Consider the following 26,815-nt stretch of genomic DNA (forward strand, 5'->3'; position numbering starts at 1 on the left):
CTACCTGTCTACCATGAGGTCTTCAGTAGTCCGGCCACTGCATACATTTTTGTAGGCAAAATTATAAGTGTGTCCAAATTCTTTTTTTTTTTTTTTAAAGATTTTATTTATTACTTGAGAGAGAGAGAATGAGAGAGATAGAGAGCATGAGAGGGAAGAGGGTCAGAGGGAGAAGCAGACTCCCCGCCGAGCAGGGGGCCCGGTATGTGGGACTCGATCCCGGGACTCCAGGATCATGACCTGAGCCGAAGGCAGTCGCCCAACCAACTGAGCCACCCAGGCGCCCTAAGTGTGTCCAAATTCTTGAGGAGCACAGGTAATGATATCACACTGATGACATCTTCCTTCATGGAGATGCATTTGCCACAATCACTTAAGACATACAAATACAAGGAGCTCACAAAAGGGGCAGGTTTCATTTCCCCACACATAACAGAAGGCCCTGTCACTTCAGTTAAATCCCTACAAATGACTTGGTCAGCCAAAAGCCACTCCATTTCTGACACCATTAGGAAGAAACTTTTTTTTTTAAGATTTTATTTTTATGTAATCTCTACAGCCAATGTGAGGCTTGAACCCACAACTCCGAAATCAAGAGTCGCATGCCAGCCAGGTGTCTCAAGAAAGAAATATTGACCCTCATGGCACCATACTATTGAAACCTGCTAAACAATCTTCTAGGAATTTTTGGATTTTAAGGCAACATATTCCTAATTTATTTTACTTAAGCCCATGTATGCTGTGACTAGTAAACTGGTCTACCTTGAACGGGGCCATCTACAAAAATGTCTCTATACTCTTTCCAAATTATGATACGACAGGTGAGGTCCCACAGAGACTCTGTTACTCTAGAGACTTTAGCAACTTCCTCTCATCGCTCTTGGAGTCTCTGAACCACTCATGATGGGCATAAGTTGCCCTTGAACTTCTGGTCCGAGAAGATTCCCCTCTAAGCTCCACATCACATGCCATTACAGTAGCAATCCTGCATACTGGGATATCATGGAAGCAGAGGCTCTCAAAGCCTCTGAATCTATAGCTCTCTACATTCAGCTGCCCATTGTGCCTTGGGTCATGGAAGTGTACCCTGCACTTAGTATGGCCACTAAGCCCTCCTTGCTAAAAAGGGAAATGACAGCTACATTATTAGAACTAAATGTCAGCCCTATTGCCTACCCCACCTGCATGAAGGTTGTGGCTTTTCTGGTCCTTAGTTCCTTACCAGATGCCATGCTTTTGCAGAGGTTTCTCTTCTGAACCCCTTAGCTACCTGAGTAGCTCTTTGGGATCAAACTGAGTGAAAAGGCAAAGGGAATCTGTAACATGTACACCTTACAGACAGTATAACCAAGATCACTGACATGATTGAACGCCCTGCAAAGCTGCTGCTTTTAATACTTTAACCAAGATATTCCTGATTAAAGACTCAACGATCAGTACAACTGCCCAAACTTTGGATAGTCGTTTTTATACTGGATGCCCTGGTCAAAAACTGAATATGTTTTAGACCCTTGGGCCACTGGCAATTGTCTGAACATGTGGCCCAAGGTTGTCCCTTATGGGGCAAAAATTTCTGGGAATCTTGTCTCAGACATACTCCAAAAATAAATCAATGCAACACATATCTCTACATATACTAAAGCCGTAATACTAAGGCTTCATCAAGACAATCCTTATCCTTTTGAGAGTTCTGGTTGTTATTGATAGTGATCAACACAATCATTTCACTTCTCACAATTCAAAATGCTAAGCTCTGCAACGAGACATTCAGTGGAAATTTGGTGTCCCTTACCAATCTCTGGATGCAAGCCTTATAAAGTGACATTGTGGCTTAGACAAGTTAAAATATGACACATTTCACTTATCAGTCAAACACCAAGAGTGAATTGTGGTAAGTCGGATCCATTTTTGATGTTTAATTAATGAAAAGTTTCAAGCCATACTCCTTCTCTATCTGGGGCAAGCTAATGAGAAACCCAGGGTACGCTCTCCTTTAGAACAAATGGGAATTTCAAACTGCATAAGCTCCGGCCAGCATGTAGGAGCTTTCACTCCAGCACCACAATAAAGTCCAAAGCCAATCAGCTTTGTTTCCTTAAGCAATTTTGGATCTGACCGAATCCAGTTTTGGACTGTGCCCTGCTCTTCCCAGAAAGTCTCATTCTATGAGTAATATATCTTTTCATACCTTCTTAGTGCATGTGTGGTGTCATAAGTCTTAACATCCAAACCAAAGTTGGATGGGGGATCCTGGTCTAGCTGGTGACCAAACATGGCTTCATCTAATTATATAAATAGTACCCAAGGAATTAAATAATATAAATATAGATACATATAATAATGACACTTTCCTTACTCTAAAATGTTGGGCTCGAAAATAAGGATTTCCTCTCTTATAGGTGCAAAATTAACATACACATTTCTTCCTACTGACATTAACAGAACCATTCATTTTTAAAAAGTAAGAGAGCACCCTTTTCTTTACAGTTGTTCTATATCTAATAAATAATGATAAATAGTAAATATACATTCTGAATAAACACACATTTTGTGAACATTTGTCATTGTTAGACAAGTAAATTCAATATTTACAAAACACTAATCATTGATTTTGATGCACTGTTAAAAAATGAAGTGTCATACATTTTAAATATAAAATATAAAAAGCCTTTATTGACCGAAAGAGTTCATTCATTACTGAAAACTTCACACCAGGAAAAACAGAATGCCAATGACATGATTTACTGACCTAATGAGCATACAAAAATAATTTCAAAACAATTTGTCACTACAATTTGGGGAAAATTAGTGACTAAATTACTCAAGTATAAAGTTAGGTAACAACAACATAAATTATGTAAGGGATGCTGAATAAAACAGATCATTGAAAACCACCTAGATATAAGATCAAAAGACAAATGGTCAGATATGTATCTGAGTTTTAGAGGAGAATATACACTGAGTAAAAGAATGGCTACTAGTTTAACACACAAGATGACAATAGTTAACTTTCCATCTGCAGGTCAAAATTACAGTAGTACATATTAAAAAGTACAGAAACCTACAAGTATTAAAAAAACACTTATATGTGTACATATATATAGTGTGTGCGTGTGCATGTGTGCACATCTTAGTTTTAATCCACCATTTTTGCTTTTTTCCTTCTAAATTCTAAGAAGACCTAAATTTTTAAATCCTACTTTTTATAGACCAACAGTTAATACAGTAATGTGAAAGATATGGTATTGCAAAAATAAATTGCATTTAACAATCATTTTGTAATTTCCTAAGTCTGTAAGATGGAAAAGAAATACTAAATTTAATGAATATAATAAGGATTAATGAAATATTCATTATCTAATCATTACCAGTGTTTATGCTATAATATTATGGTAAAAGTTTGAGAAAAAAACAAACCAAAAAACCCCACGGCTATAACCCCATTTGTAGGCAACATCAAGGGAAAAATGTTTCTAAATTGACCTACAATGAAAAATAGGAAAAATAATGGTTGTGAATAAGAATATAAAATATAAAATATGTGAAAGTAGGAGAGAAATTCAAGGTGATATCAACAACTTAAAACAAAACAAACCAAAAATGTCCCTCCAGCAATACCCAAAAGGTTTTAGTAACTGTCTGTTCCCCTTGTACAGAGTAGACCAGTCTGACAACTTTGTGTGATTTAGGAATTCACAAATTTGAAACCTATGCAAGCAAGAGACTGCACCAATAGCAGAAGATAAAGAGAGGGCAGACTAATTGGGAAAATGAAGACGAAAAACTTGAAAAAGTGTTCATGCCTACTTCCAAGATTCTACTTTCGAAAGCTAGTTTTGGGGAAGAGTAAGCTTTGTACTTTAATAAATATACATTCAAGGTGGGTCTTTTAGAAGGTGAAACTGTCTGGGAGGACAAACACAAAATTAAGTCACCACAGACTATTCTGGATATCCTCAAGGTGATTTGCATGTTGGAATCCTCCAAGAAATCTAAATGTCAGTTTACATTCTACACAGCTAATATTTGCTACAAGCTTTATAATTTTTGTTAAGATCTTCTACATAAAACCATGGTAATAAGGTTCAACCTCTGTAGTGGGGTGAATACTGTCGTCCCCCGCCCTGCCAAATTTGTATCCACCCAGGAGCTCAGAATGTCATTGTATTTGGAAGCAGGGTCGTTGCAGATGTAATTAATTAAATTTTAATATGAAATCATACTGGATTAGGATGTGCCCAACAACCGGTGTCCTTATAAGAAAAGAGGAGAGAGACACACACAGAAACAGAGGAGACACATAAACAGCAAAGGTCTTGTGAAGACAGAGTCAGAAACCAAAGTGATGTAGCTACAAGCCACAGAAGGTCAAGGGTTGCTGAAAGCCACTAGAAGCTGGAAAAAAGCAAAGAAGGATTCTCCCCTGGGGCCTGCAGAGGGAGTGTGGCACTACTGATAACTTGATTTCAGAGATAAGCCTCCAGAACTGAGAGAATAAATTTCTGCTGTTTAGCCACCGAGTTTGTGATTTTGTTATGGCAGCCCTCAGACACTAATATATTCTCTTTTACACATACTCCTGGAATGTGAGGAATGGGTGACTGAAGGGAAGTGAGGATGGGAGGATAGAAAGGGATAATCATTTCAAAAAGTATTATTCCATGTGAAACTAATTTAGGTATTATGTTACTAGTTGTGAATCATTTCTTCTGAATTATAAAGAGGTCCTTCAGTATTTTTTTTTTAAATCCTATCTCCTTAAATTGTTTCATGTATCTTGATTTACCAATTGGTCCATCTAAAATATTTAATTTTACCCTGGGTATTGTGTCATTCTTTCTCTTGGGCTTTAAAATAAGAACTTCATTATTTTCTATCCTAAGAGAAAACAAACACAGACATTAGCCTCTGACCTGTACCCCACCTCACTGCCAACCTAACTCCTCCTGTTTTTCTCTCAGCCAGAATTGTTGAAATAGAAGTCCACAACATTTATTCTCCAACTTTTGCAATTCTCCCCTCTCTATAACTTGATTTTGGCTGCTATACTCTAGGTATAAATACATATTAACAAAAATATTTTTTCTTTTTTCTTTTTTTTTTAAGATTTTATTTATTCATTTGTGAGAGAGACAGAGAACAAGCAGGGGGAGAGGCAGAGGGAGAGGGAGAAGCAGACTCCCCGCCGAGCAAGGAGCCCGATGCGGGACTCGATCCCAGGACCCTGGGATCACGACCTGAGCCGAAGGCAGACGCTTAACCATCTGAGCCATCCAGGCGCCCCCAAAATATTTTTTCATCTAACAATGTCAACAGTTCTCCCACATTCTAAAGCATCTTATCTATATCAAATTCAAAATTGAAAATATGCTTTGCATGTTTTGGCACTTAAAAATAATGCATTGCATGAAGGCTTAATCAAACAATAAAAGGGAAACAATGGGTAATTAAAAATTAAAAAATGAAGGAAAAATAAAACATATTTTATTAATAGAAAGGTAGGGTATTTTTTAATCCCCAAATCCAAGTGAAATAGCTTAATTGTTGACATCAATAAATGTTACTCAGTGATCCAGAATTATTCTAGTTCTACATATACAGAACAGCCGTAATCCTGCAGAATGAATATCACCAAAGTGACCCTAATATCTGAAGTTCAAATGAAATTCAATGATGCTCAGGAAAGCATTAGGAATTGACAATTTTCTTATCTATAAAAACTGAAAGATAGGAATTGACTGACAGAATAATACTCATTCAATCAACCTGTAAAGTAAGATCATATTATGTTCACATTTAACTGATACGAATTCAATTCTACACCGGGCAAAAATAGATAAATGAAAGTAATTTGGTAGCACATCACCTATAAAAAATCAAGCTAGCTCATCTGGTATTAACTAAAGAAACTGTTACCTGTTCTGACATTAGAGGAAAAGTGTCCTGTTAGAATTACTCAGAGACTATAGGGCTCATGCAAAATTATGTAGATGATCATTATGGGTGAGTTAAGGAATTTCATGCATGCTGTTGATTATATGTGATTTTCTCCTTATACAGCAACTGTAGAACCTTAACCTTTGTAAAAAAATGCAATTTCAATGAATGAATTGAGTGTATTTGACAGATATTATGCTAAATGATTAAAAAGTAAAATTCTAGGAGTGTCAGCATATAAAAGATACAGAAGAAGGAATGATTATAATTTGAGATAAGTGACAAGAGGAGAAAAAAGTGAGAAATGGTATGTTAGGAAGTGATACCAAAAAGTCATAAAACAGTGGCAACAGAAGGAAACTATGAGAATGAGAGGAAGAAGAAGCAAAATAGAAATTTGTGCTACTCTTAAGACGCTAATAAATCCAGTAATTCAGGTCATTTTATTACATAATTTTTGGTAAGTGGCAGGGGGGTGTCCACAAACGTGAACATAAACGTGTGTGTGCATGTGTATTTCTGTGTGTATGTGACTTAACTATGTACAATTTTGCCACTTACATATATTATATCATTTAATTATAAACTAACCCTATGAGGTAGACATTTATCACCTCTATTTCAGAGATGAGAAAAGTGAAATTCAGGCCAATGATGCGACTTATCTAATGAGAAAGAGTAATGAATTGTGCTCTGAAGCCAGAAATCTGACTTCAAAGTTGGCATGTGTAAACTCATAATGAGCATGAACTATGTGAGATCTATATATTTTTTTTATATATGGAATTTCATTCACCCTTCCCAACAACTCTGCTCTGCAGACATAATGATCTCCATTTTAAAAATAAAGATACCGAGTCTCAAAGAGCATACGTAACTTGTCCAAAGACAGCTATAAGATGTGACAGGCTGAAATGAGAATCCCAAGTTTGTCTGACTTTCTATGTAGTTTGAAATACAGAATGATGCAACATTTATAAAAATAAAATCAGTTTCCTTACTAATAAATCAAAGAACATTTGCTTTCATCCACAAATAATCTAAGACGTATTTAAAAATTAATATTAAAAACCACTGATTATTAGTTGTATTACTTTACATTAAAAGGATTACATTTAACTTACATCAAGTCTGCTACAGTAGATTCCATTCTTCAGGAATCCATTACTTTTACTTTTATTTTAATCAGGACTTTTCCTTTCCTTTTTGAACACACATTGGCTACTGTAAAATCTATGTGACCAGCATGTCTATGTGTCAGGAAAGGAAATGTCTGATTTTCCTTTCTCACTTTTTTGTCCACATGACATCCCAAGAATAGATGTAATAGAAAAAATTGATGGCTTATAAAGAGGACTGAGATAACCATGCAACCTTCTGGACCATCTTCGCTAGGGTTCTGTCAGCAACCGTGTAATATTGTTGGCATCTGAGGACTAAAAACCCCTCTAGCAAGGAAAGGACTATTTTGGGGCACCAAAGGCAAAAAATAAATAAATAAACAATTAAGTGGACAATGCTTTTCTTTCTAAACTGTCGTTCTCAAAGAGCTCAACTCTAATTTAACCCATCAGTATGCCAGAAAGAAGAACTATTTTGTAAAGAAACAGACACCTTGCTAATGCTGGCATCACCATTCTACATCAAGGTTAAACACAAGGTTTAGTATTTCACTTCTGATGACAATGTTCTCTCAAATACGCTGAAGATCTTGGACTTGTTTCAGAAGAGAGTGAAAGAGGATATACAGGTAATACCAGGTTATAAGAAATTGGACTGGAAGCATCAGCTTATTTTATATATCAGCAGAAACGTTAAGTCAAGACGTGATCCAAAAATATTGGTATGATAAAATCCATGTCCTTCTGCTAAAACACTTCATCATTCAGACCCACACATTCATTGCAGCTGTAGCAAATCCTTTACCGTGTAACACAATGCTGTAAATCTAAATTGCAGAAGTCTGAACTTTCAGCCTCTCTCCCATACTTTACTGCTCACTAAATTTCCTTGGCCTATCCATCCATAAACAGAGCTTAACCTGGGTGAGATCCAGCTGGACCTTAGATCCAAAACCTTTAGAAGCCAGGTAAGTGACTTCTAAGACTTGTGATCAGGGAGACGTGAAGGCAGCAAAGGAAACATTGTCTTCTCAGTGCCAATGCCGAACAGACTGTCAGGCTGACAAGATGAGCTGAAATGTCCTTTGCTGTCTTTTCATATTCACTGCTGTCCCAGATACCAGGTACTTAAAACCAAAATCTTTTCTTCCTGGAAATGTGTTTAAAAAAGTATAAACCAATATGATTGTTTGGTACATACTTTTCTCATTATTATAATAGTTCTATATTTGACTTATGCATATTTTACAGAGCACACTTTGCTTTGTGCTCTGGTAATTTCCCATTTTATGTAATTCCAACATGAAGGCACTTGCAAGGTTACTGGATGTACTTATTTTTAAAAATTAAAAACAATCCTGTTTTCATTTTTATATTGTTGTTCACCTGTGTACTTGACTGTAAATTCAGATTGAGTAAAATGACCTCAAAATTTTATTATTACAAAGCTACTATCTAAAAAGAATTACAGGGTAAAGCACTTTATGAATAGTGAATATTTTCATTAAAAAAAACTAACATTTTTGAATAGCATGTAGCAGAAAATAAAGCATGTCTGGAATGAAATACTATATGATGAGATGAATATTACTTACCAAACTCCTTGGGAACTGCTATAGAATAAACACAATTATGTCCAACACTGTAATTTTTTGGATAGTTTGGTGATAGAACAGTGCCTTCTGAACCTGTTGAACGACTTCCGCAGGGTGCTAGGAAGTAAAAATGACAAAAAATATTTTTAGAAAAACTTTAAAAAATCATACGATGAATATTTTCTTGATATAAAATTATAGCTATTGAATTTTAAGGTATAGGATTTATTTCCAACTTTCAACAAGATTCACCGTTGTCAAATATTTTAAAAATAAATTGTGGCTGAGGGTTCTAGAGGGGAGGGGGTTGAGGGGATGGGTTAGCCTGGTAATGGGTATTAAAGACAGCACATACTGAATGGAGCACTGGGTGTTATACGCAAACAATGAATCATGGAACACTACATCAAAAACTAATGATGTAATGTATGGTGATTAACATAACAAAATAAAATTTAAAAAAAGAATACACATGGATCAGTAATCTAAATAAAAAAATAAAAATAAATTGTGGTCATATAAAACTTTAAGTATTTAGATTCACTCTTCTCAGAGATAAATTAATTTAATAATATCATTATGGCGTTATCTCTAGAGGTAATAATGGTGGCCCTGCTTTCATTTATGATAAAATGTAAAGATAATCATCTTTTTTATAATGAGAAATCACATATGCAGGTGGGAAATTGTTTTACTCACTGCCAGGCTTTGACACTGTACTCAAAATCAACCCTGATTATGCTGCCACCAAATTAAGTATTTTTATACATGGGATGGGGACAGCTCACCCACTCATCTAAGTAAGATACTCTCACCAACCTTTATCCATTTATATGATTTACCTTTGAATCAGAAGAGTTGCTGATGGTGCTGATAGGGGAAATACATTAGGTTTTACAGTCCTGGGCTTTGAGACAGACCCAGGCTACTGATGCAGATTTAGGTATGGAAAACATCAGGATGATAGCTGACAGTCTCTAAGTGAATGAGATCACCCAGAAAACTATGTAGAATGAAAAAAGAAGGCCAGGGTGCCTGGGTGGCTCAGTTGGTTGGGCGACTGCTTTTGGCTCAGGTCATGATCCTGGAGTCCCGGGATCGAGTCCGCATCAGGCTCCTTGCTCAGCGGGGAGTCCGCTTCTCCCTCTGACCCTCCCCCCCTCAAGCTCTCTATATCTCATTCCCTCTCTCAAAAAAAAAAAAAATTTAAAAAAAAAAAAAAAAAAAGGCCAAAGAGGAGGTCTGGGGAACGCCAAGGTTTAGGATCAGATAGAGGGCGGCAACGGAGAAAATAGTCTTGGAAGCCAAGGGAGAAGAAGAAATTAAAAGAAAGTGTTTAACAAGGCTAAGTGTGGCAAATAACGCGTGGGAATACACGAAAAAGGAGTCTGAGTAGATTTGGCAACCTGGAGTGCCGCAGAGTAGGGGCTTCCCTACGCCCGCCCACGATTTTCTGGAGGAGGGCTTCTGCGGAACTGTGGGCCTGCTGGCTCCGCCCCTAACTCCCCGAGGTAGAATGAGCTTCCCTGATTGGTGAGCCCAGGACGGGAATTTCTACTTTACTGCAGATTGGGCGCCATTCTGCTTCAAGAGCACGCTGGCTGGTCTGCTTCTCTACAGTGTAAGTATTACAGGGCGAGTCTGGTGAGAAAGTGGCCGCGGTTGTTGAGGGGCACCAGTAGCTGCGTAGGAAGACTATTGATTCGGCTCCTCTGCTTTGATCCATATGAAAGCAACAGTTCGCTTTCCTTCAGTGTATCCCTTAATCGGATTTGAACGTGTGCAGAGAGGACTCCCGAGCAAAACTGAGAATTTTTGGTATCATTAATACAGCAGTTTCAACTAGAGCAGCTTTCGGCACATTACAGCCAGCAAACCAAATCCAGCCCGAAATGAGAGAGGTTTTTTTTTTTTACATTCTTAGAGTTACAAAACAAAACTAACTTAGTATGCGACAGAGACATATGTGGCCAACAAATCCTACAATACCATCTGGCCCTTTACAGAAAAAAGTTTGCTAACCCTTGAAGTAGAGAGATGGTATCTAGATCATAGTTGGATAAAGAGTAAGTGGTATATAAAGAAATACGGAAGTAATCAGAACCTTAATTATTATCAACTAAAGGAGAATGTAGGGAGCCATTAGGGAAAGGGCCAAGCTCAGTGAGTTTTTGTTATTGTCGTTTTGTTTAACGGGGAGGAAGGATTCCTTACATAGGGACAATCCGGAGCAGATCTAGAGTCTAGGAAAAGATAAGATCAAGAACAAAAGTCGAGTGATTAGCTTTTGAAAACTGGAGTGACACACTGTGCTCTGAGAATAGGGTTGAAGGAGACTAGAATTGCATAGATTCAAGTTATACATTGGGAATTTATTGGAGTTAATGCCAGATTTTCCTTTTAAAGAGAGCTGGATGCAGTCAGTGGTGTGTTAGGTGACTCGAGAAGAGTCCTGACAGTTTGAAAAAGCAAATGCTTTTCATGGATTCCTGGCCAGAGTTTAAAATATAGCAACATAGTTAAAACACATACAATCCAAACAGGATCTTATATTGCGTTGGGTGGCTAATGAATGTTCTGCCTTTTAATGTTCTATTAAATGGTAATAGAGTTAAATATTTAAACTTAGAACTCCACAGAACAACAAATTGACAGTGATGATGATCACCAAAGATGCATTGCTCTCATCACTCATTATTGTTTGAGATTAGTCAGGTGTGTTCTTAGTTCAGCTCTGATAACTTTATTCAGCTGATAATACTACTGATGTGAGAATCATTCAAGAATGAGTAGTATGTTTTATGTTAACTTCCCTTCCGATTTTAAGGTACTCCAAAATTACAATACTTTTGAGTGTATGTGACAGCAGTTCCTATTTTTATATTTGGAAAGTATGAATAGAAACGAGAGCTTCTACCTCAAGTTCAGCTTTGTGAGTTAGTCATGAACATTCTGCCATTCCACATTAATATGCATTTGACAGCCTCAGTTTGCTTTTTATATTTTATTTTGCATAATGGACATTTAGGACAGCTTTTTAAAAAAATTTCATTTATAAATATAAGAAAATGTGAAGTTTTTTTTAAGACACTGAGGAATATATATGAGGTTGCAGTATAATCACGTTCTTAGGGTAATTAATACTATGTTAGATTCTGTTATTTGGACTAGTAGCAATAATTTTACGTTTCTTCCGGTCAGTGCTTACCGCATGTCCTTGTTGATAATTATATTGAATACTGTAGTGACTGACAGTATTTTATGCAGTATGCAAATAATATAAGAGAAAATTAACTGTGCTTTGAGATACAAATTTATTTTAATCTGTGTTTCTAAAAATCTAAATGCAATTATGACTAAGCCAGAGCAACTTTACTAATTCTCCTAATATTGGTTCCTAGACGCTTTTCATATTCGCTCTTCCTGTTTTAATTTCATCTCATTGGCTAGTACAGAAAGGGCAGCCTTTATTTTTCTGGCTCTGTTAACAATATGTAGAAGTTAGAAGCCAGCCAAGACTTTGAATGCTATGCTTATTTTTCCCATTTGACTTGTAGCTGTGGGCTATTTGTCACACTGGCTGTGTTTCTCAAAATAGCCCATATCCCTTGGAATGCAGTAAATGTAAGAATTCACCTGTGCCTGTTCCTGATTATAACTCATTTGATACATGACTCTTCTTAAATCTGTATTTAATAACACTGTTGTAGAACACATGAATTAGAAGGAACTATGACTAAGTAAGTTTGAGAACTACATGGGTAAAAGAAGAAGAATTCTTTACTATATGGCCTCACTGATACTTTAGTAAGATCTGGGGAATGCCATGTTCTTTCAAAATTATTTGATCATGGAGACTGTTTCAGTGTAACATCTCACAGGACCAATGTTCCCTAGAACACGCTTTGCAAAATGCCAGATTGATGATTCCAGAATGTTCTATCACTTGGCAATAACCTAACATTTATGTTATTGCCTGTAATTGATTATAATTTTGTAGTACTAAAGAACTGTTTTATGTATGTGCATAGAGCCAAAGTATTTTAAAGATTTAAAATGTCAGACTTAGCCTATTATAAAGTACTATTATTCTTGACACGCTTTCCCTGACCCTTGGGGTCCAATACATCGATTTGTTGCTTGTTCCCTTACATAGCTTATCAGTCTCTCTCTCCTCTCTGCCACTGTAACTGCCACAATCCACACTCTCAACAGTTTCCACATGGGCTCTTCCATTGGACAACTAGCTCCACTCATCCCCGAAAGTTCTCATCACTGTTAACGATTTTTCTAACAGACAAGTCTTACATTTCTCTTCTCTTCCTAGAACAGTTCTGATAAACATTATGTTCTCCATAAATGTTTGTGGGATGATTGATCTATGCTTGCAAGACCAGGCAGGCTACTATAAAATGTTGTTCCATAGTCAGCACATAACACAAACATTTCATTTTGTTGAAATTACCCCAGATATTCACTTAAATCCAAGAAAGAATTGAGACATACCCTCTCTTACTAAATCCATATAAGCCTACTTTTTTTCTTTCTGTGGTTGAAATCTTCTGGTTATTAGGAATCACTGTGGCTTTACATTTAGAGGCAATATTATGTGAAAGATATGTATCTTTAAACATTGGAAATATGTTCAATGACAGAACTCTTAACAATATGAGAGCCACATGGGTATTGAGTTCCAGTGGAGGAATAGCAAACTCATGCCTACCATTTTACAGTAGCAAATCCATGCTAACATTTTATCAGTCTGGAGCATACCTTTTTTTTTTTTTTAAGGATTTTCTTTATTTATTTGACAGAGAGAGACACAGCGAGAGAGGGAACACAAGCAGGGGGAGTGGGAGAGGGAGAAGCAGGCTCCCCACAGAGCAGGGAGCCCGATGCGGGGCTTGATCCCAGGACCCTGGGATCATGACCTGAGCCGAAGGCAGACGCTAAATGACTGAGCCACCCAGGCGCCCCTGGAGCATACCTTTATTCAAAGAGTGACATCACTCACACAGTTTAATTTCATATGATTTTTCTTGTTCTCATTTTTCTGTTTGTTTTTTTAAAATTCTCTTTGGCTGAATTTGTATGGCTTGATTTGTATAAGTAAAATGTGCCCATACTGTAACTATGCTCTGTATATGTTTCACTCTTGCAATATGAAAGAGGGATACAGTAGACAGATGCGGTATTTCCAGGGAAATCAGAGGATGAGTCTGCAACTGGGTTTCAAGACTTCTAGTCATTTAGTGAAAAGGACTTCCCTCCTGTGGTTTGATCATGTGTGTGGGAGGAAGGAGGAAGACTGAAGAAGAAGGAGAACAAGAAGTAACTTCCCAGTTAGTGAAATAGAAGAATCCCAAACCATTTTTATGGAAGAGGTACTATTTGAATGTCCACATATCTTAGAGACTTTATAATACATGCAACACAGCCTTGAGCTGCTTGCAATTTCAAATCTGTCTTTTCACTTGTGTATAATTTATTATCAAATATACTCTATAATGAAAATTATTATGTAATATATAAATTTTTCTCAGAAAGCAAGTTAGGTACTTTTAAAAGTGATGAATTCTTGTAGGTCACAAAAGAGCAATACGGTATATTAAATCAGTAATTTACTAGATGTGGCCTGTGACTCCTTCAGTTTGAAAGAACTGCTGTACCTTACAAAATGCTGGCCCACTTCTAGTAAATTACTTATGCCCTGATATAGCCTGATTGAATGTCACAAATCAAAAATCCTGGTATAGAACATGTTTGAAAGCTATATCTCCCGTTGAGCTTTTTTTTTTTTTTTTTTTTAAGAGAGTCCTTTCATAACCCTTAAACTCTGGAATTAAATTTATAATGCAGACAGCTAATATTCCCAGTATTGACTTGTAGATTAAAATTACTATTGCTTCTTCCCTCCTTTGTTTAAAACCTTGTTCTTAGTAGAAAAAAAAAATCTAATTATTCAGCCATTCATTTCTTTTTTTCCAGCCATTCATTTCATGCTTCTCTTCATGTCTGCTCTATAAGCATTTCATTTTGTTTATCTGTCTTAGATGATAAGCCTCCAATAAGGCTATTCTAGCATAATGGTAATAAATATTTCTTTAAATTATAAACTGTTACTCTAAGTAACTTATTTATTTTGATTTTCATTTTCTTCTCCATCAGTTCTGATACATTCACATTAATTTATCTGGAAAACTAAAGATAATATTGCCATGAGTTTCCTATTGCCTCATCTGTTCACCTAAAAAAACAAAAAACACAAGCAAAAATCAGTCTTTATTACTTGTGAATTAATTTTGTGGTAAAATTCCACACTCTTGTTTAACACTAAAAAAAAAAAAATCCATCTCCATGTTGTAATCAGTGGCTTGTAAACCATTTTAATCACTCACTCAGTAAACTTAGTAGGATATGAGCTTCTACATCTGTCACCTCACTGATTGCCTGGACTCACTCATTTGATTTTGCTGGCTAGGAAGGCCTTCCCTTCATGCCCCAGTGCTCGATGAGCTGTGTTCTCCAACAGAGTGTATTCTTAGAGAAAGAAGAATCATCCTATGACATAGACCTATGAATAGCTATATTCCTTGGATAGATTTGCCATGCTACCATATATAAATTCTACTAATAGTATGGGTGTTAGTAGTTCATCTGTGATACTATGACACTCATTTTTAACATTGAGGTATAATTCACATACCATAAAATTCACCCTTTTAAAGTATATAATTGAGTGTTTTGTTTTTTTTAGCATATTCACAAAGTTGTGTAACCAACCCTCTATCTAATTTAAAATATTTCTGTCATCCCCAAAAGAATTCCTATACTCATTGGCAGTCACTCCCTATTTCCTATACTCCCAAGTCCCTAGCAATCACTAATCTGTGATTTTGTAGAAAAATGTATATGGGAAGACAAATTCTTAAAATGATTTTAGCTGAATTGTTGATGTTTTTTAAAAACTAAAATCCCTTTTCATTGCCTAGTTTCTGATTTCTAACTCATTGATTTTAAGTGATGGCAGTCTTTTATTGTTTAAAAAATTGTTTTAAAACAGCTAATATATTAGTACAAAATGAGCTTAGAGGGGAAAAAAAATCATCTGTGACAATTTATTACCCCTGCCTGATTACTTGACAAACATTGATTTCTCAGGAAAGTCTTCCCTGTCTTCCAGACTAGTTCAGAGGATCTCATCATACAGCATTCCATTATGTTCAGGACACTGATTACAACTTGTTTTATATTTATATTCATATTTATATTTATATAAAGCCACTTACTTATATACGGTCTGTCTCTCTTAACTCCAAAAATCTATTAAGTCAAAGTTTCTATTTCTTTTAATACACTATTTATACCTCTGGAGCCTAGCACAGTGTCTGTTTATATAATGGACTTCTAATAAATATGTTATAAATATTAGGAAAACTAAAATATACAGTATATTGCTATCTTGCTGCTAACTAAATGCATGGAATGTAAAACTCAGATTTTTCAAACCATTTGCTTAGGGTAGCATAGCAAATGCTATATAAAACCCAAAGCTTTGGAATCTACAAGATTTAGTTTTGAATCCCAGCTTCACTATTTACTGACTGACTATTTCCTTCTAACTTTGGAGGAGAGGAAATTTCAAACTGGACCTGGAACAGGAAATGTCTGATAGATATGCTATATGGTGTGGGCCTAGATAAAATGAATTAAGCAACTCTCTGACCCCACAGAATCTTCTGGAGGTGATATAATGTGGGTTTCATAAAGGCCTTAGGAGGATGAACTAATCTCATCAATCCCAGGAAGGAATACAAAGTTTAGAGAAAGGGCAGGAGGAAACTTACCTGGTGTTTCTGCCAAGCTCTTCCCTTGAGAGAGAGAGGAATGCCATTTAGTGATTCTCCCAGAGCATTGTTCCTTCCAGGAGGAGCTCATGCCTTTTATTTTCCTCTCCTCTTCATTTCCCTACTCCATCCCAAAGGCAGAGGGACCTACATCTTCAATTCAGCTGTTGTCTCAAGAGGTGGTGTGTGTGTGTTGGGGCGGTTTGGGGTCACTGTGCTCAGCTGTTAACAATCACTGTGGATGTGGTCCTCTAATTTTACACTCCTTATCCTTTAGAAGTCCAGGGGGAAACAAGAGCCAATGTTAACAGTGAAAAGGAGGAAAAATTGGCCCATTTTCTCCTCTTCCTTACAGCTCAGGGGTTCTTTTTTCTTGTTTCATGAATTTGGATGGGGAAAAAATGTTTATGTTTTCCAATTCTTATGGAATTTTTTTTCTAACTGAATTTTACCATTTCATTTCATTTCTTTTTTTTTTAACTTTTATTTTTATTTTTATTTATTTATTTATTTTTAAGATTTTATTTATCCATTCATGAGAGACAGAGGGAGGGAGAGAGAGAGAGAGAAGCAGAGGGAGAAGCAGACTCCCAAGGAGCAGGGAGCCCGATGCGGAACTCGATCCCAGGACTCTGGGATCATGACCTGAGCCGAAGGCAGACGCTTAACCATCTGAGCCACCCAGGCGCCCCCATTTCATTTAATTTCAAACATCAGCAGCAAACCACTGGGACTTTGTCACCAACAGGAATTACAGATATTTTTATATTACATTATAATTGTTGCAGATACCTCAAGTAGTTATTAGATTTGCTAGAACTTATAATTTAAGACAATAATTAGGAAGCATATATTATTACATCAAAATTTGTTTTTTCAATTATAGATTTTAAGTACTTGGATGACTGTGTTTCAATATAATCAGTTTATCTTCCATGCCCATGTGCTTTATTATATTTTATACACCTAAAAAGATAATTCTGGGATAGGATTCATCATCACACAAAAAAGAAACCCTATTCTAATTAGATTCCTCCCAACTCACCTCTTTTTACCTTTGTAATTTTTTGTCTTCTCTTTTCCTTAAGGGGGCTTGGCTCAGGGATTGTTGCTTTGGCCTATGAAGATCTGGAAAATATGAGTTGCATTGGAGAACCCTTTCCTTCTTGCTCTTTTGTCTCTCTTCCTAACAGGACAGATCAATTCTTCCCTGAATCAGAAATATCCTAAAACTCAGATTAAGAATGTGGGGAGAAATACCCTGTCTTGGGGTTGGCTTAGGCTTGAAACTATTTAGAACCTGATTATGGTTCAGATTTACTCACTAACTCTCCCATACATTTCAATCTGACTGGTTTTGGGATTTGGGATTAAGAATTTGTTCCCTATTGCACAGAGAGCTCTGTATTGTCTTTTTTTTATGTGTATGTCTTGAAGTGAAAAGCTCTCTGGCTGAACATAAGTGTAAAATGAAATGTTCTATGTTTAATAAAGGGGAAGAAAGCAGCAATCTCCTTTTGGGTGTCTCTTTTAAAACATAATAGGCCCAACTTTTTGATTTTACAGTGCAAGACTGCTGGCCTTCTGGAAACATACTTCAGAAATTAACTAAGGGTTCTTAAAAAGTGTAGTCACAAGGTATACAGAGACAAGTTACACCGATATGTCTCTCAAGGAGTTAAAAGAAGAGTTACTTGTTCTTTCTTTATACATTTGTATGAGATTCTGTCCAGTCTTTGTAGCATCTTTCACAGGCAGCCTGCCCTGTTCATTACATTCCAAATATGCTTATTCAGTAATAAACCTGCTTTCTTTCTCTCTGGGTTTTGTGGGTTGAACTTTTTAGTAGTGTATTTGTTTTGCCAACAAAAGTAAAGATTTGGCTATCCTTAGATCTGTTGTTTTATTATCCTAATGCCATTCCTTACTTAATACAGTTTGATTCTCAATATGACTATGAATAGTTACTGTTGTATGCTTTACTTTCTTTATATGTAAGGAGAAAAACTCTGGGTTGATTCAATATTCTGTATAAATAAATTATTTTTCTGTTTTTCTGTAAAAACGTGTAACACATTAGGGAGGCATGTTTGAAGTCTGACTTAAGTATAAAAACTACATGGTGGTGGAGAACGGGGGTTTCTAAGCATAATGAGAGGCCATGCAACTACCATTCTGGAGGTATGGCATAGTGGCTGAGATGCCAAAGGCAGAGAAAATAAAAGTGGTGATTTAAATATGAGCTCCAAGTCAGTGGTCACAAGAAAATATGTTTTGAATTATAAGCATTGATTTGCAATTAAATTGCTTCTTACATAGGTGACTCTACATAGTATGCTCCAGAATTCATAGCAGCAGGGATTTATTTATAACAATGCTAATGATTCTCTAGACTAGCATGCAGGAGGCCAACTGGAGTGATAATGTAAGAGTGCCTGGAAATAGCAGGTGCTCAATCACATAAGCTTTCCTTCCAGTTTCATTTTAAATAATATTCCACCCCCCCCATATGAAAATGAAACATGCTTTGGTTTTATCTCAATACTACTTTAAATTTTTAAAATAGAAAATACATTTGGGGTGCCTGGCTGACTCAGTTGGGAGAGCATGTGACTCTTGATTTAGGGGTCATAAGTTCAAGCCCCTCACTGGGCCTTAGAGCTTACTTAAAAAAAATAGAAAATACATTATACTTCTTTGTAGAACATGATTCTGACACATAATCTGTATATTATGTCTGTGAACAAAATTCCTATGTATAGCTAATGAAAGGCAGATATTTGATGATACTCAGAAATAATTTACCACTAGGCCTTTGTTTTATGAGTCTTTCATCCACATGCTTTAATTATGTCACATATTTAAATGGCATCAAATGCTAAATGGCTCAGTATATTAGATTACATAATGTCTATATTCATTTATAATGCAATGGGACTCCAGACTTGTTTCAAATCTCAAAAAAATTCTATAAACCTTAAGGACATTTGGAATAAGAGATTAGCCCAAGGCAAGCATGCCGTTTAAGCAGAAGATCTGGAATAAAAGTTGAGTTATCTACTTCATACACTAAAGCAGTATGATTTAATTAAAAGGTCATATGATGTTACTAATGAGAGATAACTGTAAAGTTGGAGAGCTACAATTATAAAATGAACTTTTTATTTTTTATTTGTTTGTTCCACATTTTCTCTTCAGTTGATAGTGCAAAGGGCTCTCCATTTATTTATTTATTATTATTATTTTATAAAGATTTTATTATTCCACATAGAGTTGGAAGTTGAACAATGAATGGTATCAGATGACTACTGGATGTCTAATCATAACACTCTTGTGTATGTACTTTGGACAGACTTATAGTCATCAGTGACTGAGTTACATAATCTTTTTTTCCCCCAGAATCTAAGACTACATTAACATGAGAGAAACAGAGGGATTGAAAATAATGGTGCAGATGTTCAAAATAACTAACACTGACTATATCTGTTAGGGTATCTGTGTAAGGTTGTGTTTCAGATGAAATGCAAAAATGCTTTTCAGATGAACACTTTTTATTAGTTATTGGTAGGAATTTACTTTTTCTTAATTCTCATACTTAGCTTGGAGGAAGATTTCAGAAATAAGTGGGGAAATCTCACCACTTATTTTTGATGCCATGCATCCATTCGTGAAACATTTAACCACCTGCAATATGCGATAACTGTTAGGCTTCAGAGATATAAAAAAGATCAATGCAAGGTCATTAATCAGAGGGCAGTGATTAAGACTGGACTCCAAAACATGACTGGCAGGCAACTATGACTTTGAGCAAGTGACTGAACCTGTCCTTGTGTCTTGGTTTCCTCATCTGTAAAATGAGAATATTAGCAGTCCCTAATTCATGGAGTTGTAGTAAGGCATAAAATAATATGTATACAAAACTTCCAACTGTTCTCAACACAGACAAGTTATTATCTCTTCTCAGTCCTCTCTATGGGCTTGCCCAGTTGAGCTGCTTGAAATTCTATCTACTTTCTCTGGTTTGCTCTTGCTTCTTCATGTTTATAAATGCTCAACCCTAGGTGTGAAACACAGCATCTCCTTATGTCTTGTACTTCACCTGGTTCCTTCTTTATATTTTTAATATTCAGTTCATGTATCTCTTTCATAAGGAAGACTTCTCTGATTTCTCTTTGTGACTGGGTCAGATGCACCTCCACGCCGTGCTCTCAGCACTCTGTTTTTATTTCTAGCAATTGACCTCACCGGCTTTATTTCATCTGATTATAAATTCTCTAAAGGCAAGAACCATATTGAATTCATAGTTAGTGCAGGACCAGGCATATAATTGGTACTTTTGAATGCCTGAAAAAAAGGAATGTATGATACCATCTCTTCTATTCTCTCTAACATATTCTCCAAATATGTTTATTCTTAGGGTCTTATTATTCTAATTAGCTGTCAATTGAATGCTCACTGTATGCTATAGCAATAGAAAAGATCAAGAATATGGCATTGGTCCAGTTATAAAATAAATAAGTCATGGGTATGTATTGTATAGCATGATGATATAGTTAATAATACTGTCTTGCATATTTGAAAGTTGCTAAGAGAGTAGACTTAAAATTACTTATCATAAAAGAATTGTAAACTGTATGGTGATGGATTTAAACTATACTTATTGTGGTGAACATTTTACAGTGTATACAAATATCAAATCATTATGTTGTATACCTGAAACAAATATAATGTATGTCAATTACACCTCAATTAAAAAATATTGTATTAGTACTATGGCTAGTACTCCCAAATTTAATGATTTACCTTTCAGAGTTCTAAGGCTCTAAAATAACTGGGGCTTTACACACACCAGAGATATCTTTACCAAGGACCTATTATTTCAACTTTAGATTTATTTGATTCCATCCTGGAAGTTTTAGGGAGCAAGGGGAGGGTAAGTTGGAATGTTTTTCAGCTACTAAGACATGCCTAAAGGAAATCTGAGAGCTTCAGCCAGAATGCTGGGGAAAAAGCATTCAGATAGAAAGGACAGCAAGTGCAAAAGCTCTGAGGCAGAAGTGTGAACAGTGATTTCAAGAAACATCCAGGAGGCTTTGTGGCCCAAAGAGTATAGTAGAGAGGGAGAAAAGAGGTCAGAGTTTATATAGACAGATTAAGTGGAACTTCATGTTATAAGATCTATGGAGTTTACTCAGATTTAGAAAGCCAATGGTGGATTTTGATATAATTTAACGTATGTTTTTATTTTTTATTTTTTAAGAGATTTTCTTTATTTGCATATTTATTTGGAGAGAAAGAGAGCATGTGAGCAGGAGGAAGAACAGAGGGAGAGGGAGAGAGAGAATCCCAAACAGACTCCGAACTGAGTGCAGAGCCCAACACAGGGCTCAATCCCATGATCCAGAGACCATGACCTGAGTCAAAATCAAGAGTCAAACGCTCAACCAACTGAGCCATCCTGGAGCCCCAATCTGACATTTGTTTGAAAGATTACTTTGTTGTGTTCATAAGAGATTTTATTGGGGAACATGGGAAAGGGAGAAACTAGCTAGAAGAGAGACTAAGAGGTAAGAGATAGCTGATGCCCTAGATCAAGGTAAAGGTGTGTTTATATTAACAGCTGCAATGCCATTAGATGAAATAAATCAAGTAATGAACATTAAGGGAAAAATATGGAATCTGCCATTATTTGTGTTGCATTATCTTTACATAATATTGAGTCATTTTATGGATAAGAACAACAGGACTTCTATGTTGATCCAGTGTGTCTATAGATAACTAAAGTAACACAGAGTTTCAACAGATACTTGTCAAAGTGTGAAAAATAAGAAGGGAAGAAATTATTTTCCAAACACATTTTTTTTAATCGCAAAGTGAATTGCAGGTACAGATATTTGGTTTTGCTATCATTTAATACATGTAACATTCTCCATGAGATAAACTGCAGGGTTTCTCATCACTGAGCAGGACTTACCACAGGATGCTATCATTTCGGATCTACTTCTGACAAATACAATCTCCCAGTGTCCAACATAAGCTCTTGAAAATATTTTCTTCAGATTTAAAATGTACACAATCTTAAACCATGATAAAAAAAAAAAACTATCTTCTAAAATAGAGTAAATTCTTGTGGTTCAGTTCAGGTTAAAAATATTTACTGAGAGCCTGCTTGTATAAATTAATGCATTGAATGTTAAAAAGTTATATGTAGCCCAAGACCTTATGAGTTTATAGTCTTCCAGAGTGAAACATTATAAGAAAAATCAAAACACTGCATTTAAAGAGTTTACAAAGTATGGTCATGTTGGTGTTCGCTTTTATGTAAAAAATAAAATAAAAAGCTTTCCTTATTTTGGCACTTAGGGATTATAGTCTAATAGCTCCCTACTTACATACTGTAAAGCAAAGACTTTCAGTCAGTCCAGATTTCCTGCTCATGTTCTCAGAGACAGTAGTCAAAATTTTACTGCGGGGTAAGACTTAACATGAAAAGCATCAGAGCCTGACAATCTAATTCTCAAGCATTAATGAAATTAAAAACAGAGGCATAAACAATATATGACAACGGCATTTGCTAGAATACACAAAAATAACTTAATTCTGGAATATTGAAGAGAAGTAGAAATTATTAGAAGACTCAGCTGAGGAATAGCAGAATAGAGGGTGGCGTGGGGCAGGTGACCATTGCTTTAAATTACTTTAAATGGAAACCTATATTATATTATTTTCTTAGTTATCACATGTATATTTTACTTTGATAAAAATGCAAAATATATCTTAATTTAAAAATTATCCTTATGAATAACAAACCCTCTGGCTCTATTGCACATGCTTTACCCACTAATTTTGACTTTAAAGTATTAAATTATTAAATCTGAAAGCCAGTTCTGTGTATTTTGGATTTCTGTATAATTACTATGAGGGAAAACAAATAGATACATGTGAGCGTGATCAAGAAACTAAAATATATTAAGCTCTCCTTATGAGACAGTAACGGCTTCAGAACCAAATGTATTTTTAATTTATTTTTTATATTTTATTGTGTTTATAATTTTTAAGTAAGCTCTAGGCACAATATGAGGCTTGAACTCATGACTCCAAGATTAAGAGTTGCATACTCTACCAAATGAGCCAGCCAGAAAACTCAGAACCAAATGTTTTAAGTAAGTTATTTAATATAATTCTCCCAACAACCTTACAAATTATACAGTATCATCTCATGATTAGATACACAAAATAAATTGTGTAAGGTCACATAGCTGATTTTAGGTTTTCTCTTGTTTTTAAATCATTGTTTAGAGTTAAATAGACCTAGTTCTAAAACATGGACCTTTCCTCCCCCCTTTCCTATACTAAAAATTATCAGTTGTGGTCATATTTTTAACATGGTTAAGGTATTTATGGTATTAAGTTAATTAAGGTATTAACAAGCATAAAGTATTTACGGAATAACTTTTTTCCATAGTGTCTTGGTATTATGGGTAAAAATCTAGGCATATCAAACTCAATTGATAGTGAAGATTATTCTTAAGGAATTTAAAAAGTACTAAACATTTGTGCTATTTTTAGGAGTAAATGTGTATCCATATAATAACATTAATAAATTAGATTTAATTAATGTTAAAATGACAGAAATATACTAATTCCACTAAATATAACATGCAATGCAAAGTGCAATGCATGTTTTCCAGTGCTGTGATTCTTTTAGAACACTTTGAAAATCAAATGTATTAATATTCCAGTATTTGCTGGGAAATTTACTAGGCCCTCAGTATGTACTGCAATTAATTGAATATTCACAATAACCTATTGAATTAATAACTATGATCCAGTTTTAGGAATTTAAAAATCAAGGCTTGGCTTGCCAGAGGTCATAGATGTAGTAAGAGGATTTGAACCCAGGTCTACTCTTCCCTCTCTCTTGTTTGTAGATAGGACTAGTCACCAACATGAAATATACTTAATTAGGCTATAATTGATCCCATGAAATTTTTTGGTTAGGAAGGATCATTTGTTTATATTATGGCATATTCCATGCTGAAATTAATATTTCTATGACCTATCAATATAGAAACCTATTGGAAAGAAATAGGATTATTTTAGGCAGGCATATTCTTGGTGAATGCATACTTTACTCTGGTGCTCCTGACTTTTTCAGCTAAGTCATTGAAAACCATGTATTTAATAATTTATCCCATTGATTAACACCTACCCTTTTGATCTATGGTTTTCTGTATCCTTTGGTTTTTCTCTATCAGGATTTTGGTTATTTCTTGTCTGGCACCTGGAAATTTTCCATGTTATTTTAATGAATTTTCTGGCTATATACAGATTTCTCTTTTACATGCCTCTGAATTTTAAGACAATATAATCACTCTTTCTCTTAAGCTTTCTATAAACTTTCCTGTCATCAGTTGTTTTTTTCTCTTTGGCAGAAGTAAATCCAAAGTAATTATTTCTCCTTTTATTCCCTTTATCCTCTAATAGATGAAGCCATCAATTAAGAATTAACTGGCTGTTCTGTTATTAACAGAATGACCGTTTAGTAGATATGTACCATTTCTTTATTTCTTATTGCAACATTATGAAGTAAAGAATTTCAATTACCCCCATTTTAGAGATGAGGGACAGAAAGGTTAGATGACCTATGAAAGTCGGAAATCATACGTACATAATTCTAATATGTGAAAACGTTATACAATGAGAAAAAATTACTATGTGCAACAAACACCAAAATTCCATACTTTTAATCATCAGATCAAAATTGTTGCTTTTTTTCACTGAAATTCATAGTAAGAAATATACATTATTGTATTGGCAATATACACATACACATGTACATGTACTCATACACACACACATCACATGGGTATATTCATTGTATTTTATTCATCTCTCTATACGTAGCTGAAAAAAGTCCCACAAAACAATACTTATCTTTACTATGGTCTTTGAATTATAATATTTTTCTCTTCTTTTTATATATTTATCTTTTATTTTATTTTAATTATTTTACCTTATTCAATGTTATATCAATTATAAAAATGCTGGTCATGACCCAGTGAATTGATTTTATGACTCACTGCTGGTGAGCCCTGGTTTGGAAAATCTGCACTAGATGATATCATCTCCATGTCAGTTTTGTACAATGCATTAGGATCATTCACCTGACTATGGAGTCTGTGGTAACTTTCCACAGTGATATCATTGTTTCTCTCTCCTTACTGAACTGTTTGTTGTTGTTGTTGTTTTTTTTTTTTACTTTTCACTATACCTCTATCCTCATAGAGTTGTATGCAAGCATATGATTTTTCAACATGCAATATTATTTTATTTAGTTATAAAATCCATCTTCAAAGGCTTGAAATAAAAATTTCTATGGTCTGCAATTGAACTGTATATAGCTTTATTTTAGGATGTCCTGTTTTTCATTAAAATAATTTTTAAACCACTGTGTTGGATTTCCTATTTAACACTCAGGTATGGGTTTTGGAAAGACCATGGGTCACTAGGTCCATGAAGTGGCAAATGGGTCCTTGTTTTGGAAAATCCTCCTGGAATTTATCCAGAAATATATATTCATGAACCATCATCATCACAACCTGCTCCACTGTTAACTGGGGACTCCCACAGTTTCCCCTCTTGTGTTCACTGGATCAACTTTTCAGAATTCTGAGTGGGCTGTTCATTTACTATGGCTAAACACTTAGCAAATTCTACGCCCTATGGGTGGGTGATGTCTCTGTGTCTGATGCCTCTCCAGTGACTTCCTTAATCTCAAAAACAGTAAGTCTCTTCCCCTTGAATATATTTTTCCTAAATTTTTCCCTCAGATCAGCAGTCTTTTGGCTATGATCACTGCCAGTTCCTGCATCAAACTGCATCTGATGCCCTGGTCTCCTACTAACTTTAGCTGTGGCAGATATGGTAACTTACATATCTGATATTTTGTTACTGAAACTAATTTTAGGTCCTCCTCCATTTTACTTTGTGCTTGAACCCCACCCCCCTGCCAACTAGAGCTTCCTCAGCAGCTCCAACATGGTTTTCATTTTTAGGCAACCATAATTTTTAGGAGAAATGTGTAGTTTGGATAAAGACTTATCACCAGTTCTTGATAATATTTAAGTCACTGCATTTCTCTATTTTGTTGAAAGGTCATTTTCGGTGTGTTCATTCTTCATTTACTCAGCCAATATCTTCTGAGCACCTAATCTTTTCAGGCACTCCTCTAAGTCCTGAACACAGAATACAACAGGCAATACCCTTATGCTCAGAGAGCTCGCCTACAATAATGTGTGCAGTGCTTTAGAGA

General features: G+C 35.4%; 1 protein-coding gene and 1 pseudogene across 5 annotated transcripts in view; both read right to left on the minus strand.

Annotated features, from left to right (window-relative positions):
* Positions 1-26,815, minus strand: part of CSMD3 (CUB and Sushi multiple domains 3) — a 1,170,304-nt gene that overhangs the window by 219,161 nt on the left and 924,328 nt on the right. For all 5 annotated transcript variants that reach the window (XM_025871014.2, XM_073893120.1, XM_073893119.1 and 2 more), the window contains one exon: positions 8,654-8,770. In XM_025871014.2, coding sequence (XP_025726799.1) covers positions 8,654-8,770 — 117 coding nt within the window. The remainder of the gene's footprint in view (positions 1-8,653; positions 8,771-26,815) is intronic.
* LOC141372873 (small ribosomal subunit protein mS31 pseudogene) lies at positions 25,877-26,483 on the minus strand (annotated as a pseudogene).

The sequence above is a fragment of the Callorhinus ursinus genome, unplaced genomic scaffold (assembly GCF_003265705.2).
Source record: "Callorhinus ursinus isolate GAN/ISIS: 27379988/994484 unplaced genomic scaffold, GSC_fseal_2.0 scaffold5, whole genome shotgun sequence".
In the NCBI taxonomy this organism is placed as follows: Eukaryota; Metazoa; Chordata; class Mammalia; order Carnivora; family Otariidae; genus Callorhinus; species Callorhinus ursinus.